Below are 5,510 nucleotides of genomic sequence, written 5' to 3'. Positions count from 1 at the left end.
TCGAATTAAATTTAGATTACACATTAATATTGTTATTAGAGAAAAAACTTAAATATGTTATTGAACTTTTGGAAAGTGTTATTCATATTAAAGGCTTATTCATGTCATTATCTTTTAACAGTGATTTTGAAAAATCATTTTTGATACGTGGTCAATTATAATTGGCCGCTCAATTTTTTAATGAAAAAAAATTGATTAAAAATCAAAAATAAATAAATTCAATTTTTGTTCAAAATTATAAATTTTTTATCAAAAAAATTGATGACGTAACCGAATTATAATTGATCACGTGTCAAAAATAGTTTTGCGAAATAACTGTTAAAGCTAATGACATTAGTGAGCCTTTTCTTGAATGATAATAACATAGATGAGCCAAGCTTTTAACAAATGACATAAATAAATTTTACTAAAAATTCAATATTATATTTGAGCTTTTTCCCTTATAACATATATATGCATACCAAGTACAACGAAGCTTCTTCGAATACAAATATTAGAATATCAAGTAACTAAAGTTCACAAAAATAAAGATGAAACCTATTCGTTATTTTCTAACTACTATACTAATCAATTAGAACAGTGTAATTATCAGTCCGGAGTATAAATGGTATAAAAATTTTAATAAAAATTTAAAAATGGTATAAAAAATTTTATTTTAGCTAAAATGGTAAAAAAGCTGATAGAGTAGCGATTTTGCTCGCCGGAAAAAAGCAAAATCACTGCAATAGCAGTGATATGCTAATTTTAAATATTTTTTTCAAAAAATTTCTGCAATGACAACGATTTTCAATATAATTCTTTTTTAATAAATCGGTAGCGATTTAATAATTTTTTTTAAAAAAAAATATTTAAAGCAAAGATAGTGATTTGTATCAATTTTTTTTAATTTTTGTAAATTAAATCGCAGCTTTAGCAGATATAAAAAATAAATAAAAAATTAATAAATCGTTGTTTCTGCAACGATTTTACATTTTTTTTTTAAAAAAAAATAATTTTTAGTAAATCACTGCAACTGCAGCGATTTTACATTTAGTAGATTTTTTTATATATATTTTTTAGTAAATCGCTCCTACAGCAGCGATTTTACATTGTTAATTTTTTTAAAAAATATTTTTTCGATAAATCGCTGCTACTGCAGCGATTTCCCAAAAAAAATTAACAATGAAAAATCGATGCAGTAGCAGCGATTTACTAAAAAATATTTTTTTAAAAAAAGTTACAAAGTGTAAAATCGCTACAGTAGCAGCGATTTACTAAAAAATATTCTTAAAAAAAATTAAAATATAAAGTCGTTGCAGTAGCAGCGATTTACTAAAAATTTTTTTTTTTAAATCGTTGCTTTGGCAGCGATTTAATTACAAAAAAAAATTATATTGGAAATCGCTATTATTGCAGCGAATTTGCTTTTTCCGGCGAGCAAAATGTTACAATTAAAATTTTATATATCATTTTAAAATTTTTATCAAAATTTTATACACTTTTGATTCCGAACTCGTGTAATTACATTTGTTGACGTGCATTGTTATGCCTTCTATATTTTATCCTTCAAATTTCGATTGACGAACTAATTTTAATAGAGTGAATTATCTTATTAAAGATTTAACTTTTTAAAAATTATATAAATAATATTATAAATTATAATAATTAATAGTTTAAAAGACATAAAACTTTACGATTATAAATAGAATCATATAAATTCAGATGATAGAGATAAGTGACTTCTATAACACTATTAACAAAAAGATAGAATTGAAAAATAGTCAATCAAAAGTTACACTAAAATAAAAATGACCATTAGTGACATTTAAATCTTAATTGCCGCTAAATATGTATTTTTAGCGGCAATTATCACTCTTTTCATATGTCCCTAAAGTCTTTAACGACGTTGATTCTAATAACACTTAACTAATATCAATAAAAGATGTTAGTACTCTTTATTAGTGTCAATATTTAATACCGATAAAACTTATTTTTATTATAATATTAATGAAATAGACTAATTTTTCATAACACAAATTAAGGTCCTAATAATTCATGTCAAAGATTATAATTATGCGGCACATAGATTAGATTTAAAAAAATGTTGGGTTTTATTGATCACTGCATAGTGCCGACAGCGGGGTGACCTCATGGGGAGATTGACCTAAATAAATAAAAATTCTGAAGTCCATATACTGTTAACTTAATTACGGACCATTACTATTTAATTAATCCTGTTTAGCTAGGTAGCAAGCAATCTATTGTTGACAAGAAACACCTCTCATTTTTAATTCGAAGATTGTGAGTTCGAGTCATCAAAAAAGCAAAATGAGTGAAAACTTTTTGTGAGAATTAAAAAAAAGGAATAAATCTATTATTATTGGAGTGAACTTCACGCGCCTTTATATCTTGCTCTATCTAATTAACTTAATTATTCGTCTATATATTCATTTAATTATTTATTTATTATGATAAATTTATAAACATGTCATTTGAGCTAACGGGCTATTACTAATCGCACGCTAACGGAAACTAAATTACTATGCGGCTAAAAATGTACGACTGAGTAAAATTAGTATTCCCCCTTCCAATTTAGGTGACATACGTTCCCTTTATACCCAACAATCATATATTTTAAATTTTAAAATAGTTGATTTTTGACCTTATTATTTTATATTTAATAAAATAATTTATAATTATTTAAATATTTATGTATGATCTAAAAGATTACAAAATTTATAAAAACATTTATTTGTGTTTAAATTTTATGTTCAATGGAATATTGATGCATAAATTAAAATTGACGGAGAGTAGGATGGTGCGAGTAATATTATATTATTGTTATTATTTTTATATTATGTGATATAATTTTTATTTTAATCCATATTAAAAATGCAACTTTTTTATAATTACACATAATTTAATTTTAATATGAAATAATTTATCTTCACATAAATAACTAAAGTTTACTTTAAATAACAAATATTTTAAGGTATGACCAGAAAATTAATTTTTCTCAAGTACGTCCTCTTTTTCTTTGTCTATAAATAATAGCATCCTTCTTTGATGCCCCATGATCAAATACAACACTTTTCTCACTCTTGCTCTCTTCTAACTCTTGCAATACTCTGTCTGTCATAAAATAATTTCTTCCCAACAAACTGCAAATAATCAAAAAAAAAAAATGAGAACAGATATAGAAAGCCTTTGGATATTTGCATTAGCTTCAAAATGCAAATCTTTCACCTCCATCTACTTTATTCTCTTCATTGTTCTGTTTTGGCTACTTATGAACATCATTTACTGGTCTCACCCTGGAGGTCCTGCTTGGGGAAAATATAATTGGAGCAAAAAATTCCGTTTAGCTTCTTTTAATATTAATAATAATAATAATGATAACTATAATATATCAGGTCCTAGAGGATTTCCTATTATAGGAAGTATGAACCTCATGTCTGGTCTAGCACATCGAAAAATAGCAGAGATGGCTCAATCTTGTGTAGCCAAGCGTCTCATGTCCTTTAGCCTAAGTGAAACCCGAGTTATCATTACGTGTAATCCAGACGTAGCTAAGGAGATTTTGAATAGCTCTGTTTTCGCTGATCGTCCTGTAAAAGAATCAGCATACAGTTTAATGTTTAACAGAGCAATTGGTTTCGCTCCTTACGGTGTCTACTGGCGTACCCTTCGAAAAATTGCAGCTACGCACTTGTTCTGTCCCAAGCAAATTAAAGCTTCAGAAGCTCAACGTTTTCAAATTGCAAGACAGATGGTTACAATGTTCCAATTAGGCGGACAAGACGTTGTTCGAGTTAGAGATGCTTTAAAATTGGCTTCTTTAAATAACATGATGTGTTCTGTTTTTGGGCGAAAATATAGTCTTGATTGTTGTAACGCAGAAACAGAGGAATTGGGAAAACTGGTTGAGGAAGGTTATGAGCTTTTGGGTATGCTTAATTGGTCTGATCATTTACCTTGGCTAGCTGAATTTGATCCACAAAAAATACGGCTCAGGTGCTCTCGGTTGGTACCTAGAGTTAACAAGTTTGTTAGCAGGATCATCAACGAACATAAGGCTCAATCTGGTGATGTTCATCATGATTTTGTGCATGTATTGCTCTGTCTTCAAGGCTCTGAACGATTATCAGACTCTGATATGATCGCCGTACTTTGGGTAAGCATTATATTTCTCCCTATGCATTTAGTCCACATAGCGTTGTTATCTTTTAATGATATGTAAGCATAAAATAGTTTGAATTTTTAAGTTTTATGCCACGATGGTTTATAGACCTTTTTCACAATTATGGTTAATTAATTACTCATTGGTTTACTAATTGAAACTTAGTTTAACATTTTCTGTGCAATTAGTAAAAAATTTATGAACTGATTGTTATTTTAAAAAATTCAACCATGCCACCCTGCTTGTGAGAATATATTCAGGGTCAATTTCTGATTTCACAATCGCACTTGTTCTCAAAGCAACTACTTTTTATATTGCCCTCTTTTCTTACGTGGAACTAGTTGCCTTTTCATTTTCATTTAACTCCTTTAAATATTACAAACAAATAGGATGGCAAATAAATGGTACCTTTAAAAAGAATAAAAAGAGTCATTGCACTTGATGTAATAACATTATCTTATTCTACTTCAGCATACACGCGGACATACAATCAAAAGAATGCACTAAATTCTCTTAAGCCATACAGATTTTTTATTAAAATTGTACTGTGATAAATGTAGGAAATGATATTTAGGGGGACTGATACGGTAGCAGTATTAATAGAATGGATATTAGCAAGAATGATAATTCATCCTCAAGTTCAATCAAAGGTCCAAGCGGAGTTGGACAGTGTCGTCGGAAAATCACGTGCCTTGATGGAGTCCGATGTATCAGAAATGACATATCTACCTGCCGTGATAAAAGAAGTACTAAGGTTACACCCTCCAGGTCCTCTACTCTCATGGGCCCGCCTTGCAATAACGGATACAACGGTGGATGGGTATCACGTGCCGGCTGGGACTACTGCCATGGTAAACATGTGGGCCATAACCCGAGATCCAGATGTTTGGGCTGACCCACTTGAATTCAAACCCGAAAGGTTTTTCAACGGGCCGGATTTTTCCGTTTTAGGATCTGATTTGAGGCTTGCACCGTTTGGATCCGGTAGGAGAACTTGCCCCGGTAAAACACTGGGCCTTACTACAGTTACGTTTTGGGTTGCAACGCTTCTACATGAATTCCGTTTTGAGCCCATTGATAATAACGGGCCTGTTGACTTATCTGAGGTGTTGAGGCTATCTTGTGAAATGGTCAACCCACTTACCGTTAGGGTCAGACCAAGACATGCTCTTCACCAAACCCAATAATTGAAATTAAAAAAAAAAAGATTTTATTTTTATTTTTCTAAAACCCCTTCTTTATTAAAAACGTTTTAATGTTTTGTTTTATATTTGTATTTTGATATTTAGAGAGTTCATTTGACTTTGTATGTACAAATGATATGTTTAAATTAAACATAAGTTTCACAAAA

The 5,510-nt window shown here is 29.5% G+C and overlaps 1 protein-coding gene across 1 annotated transcript; it reads left to right on the top strand.

Annotated features, from left to right (window-relative positions):
- Positions 1 to 3,057: 3,057 nt before the first annotated feature.
- Positions 3,058 to 5,510, top strand: LOC101261750 (cytochrome P450 78A3). The gene is made up of 2 exons (XM_004229965.5): positions 3,058 to 4,153; positions 4,720 to 5,510. Exons 1-2 carry the CDS (start codon positions 3,164 to 3,166, stop codon positions 5,344 to 5,346), a joined length of 1,617 nt encoding a protein of 538 aa, XP_004230013.1. The 5' UTR covers positions 3,058 to 3,163; the 3' UTR covers positions 5,347 to 5,510.

Source organism: Solanum lycopersicum, chromosome 1 (genome assembly GCF_036512215.1).
Source record: "Solanum lycopersicum chromosome 1, SLM_r2.1".
NCBI lineage: Eukaryota > Viridiplantae > Streptophyta > Magnoliopsida > Solanales > Solanaceae > Solanum > Solanum lycopersicum.
The sequence above is the reverse complement of the archived record's forward strand: the minus strand, read 5'-3'. Positions and strand labels throughout refer to the sequence as shown.

Coding starts and splice junctions, on each gene's coding strand:
- LOC101261750 (XM_004229965.5), top strand. CDS start 3,164: ATGAGAACAGATATAGAAAGCCTTTGGATATTTGCATTAGCTTCAAAA. Junction 4,154..4,719: donor ATATGATCGCCGTACTTTGG/GTAAGCATTATA, acceptor TGATAAATGTAG/GAAATGATATTTAGGGGGAC.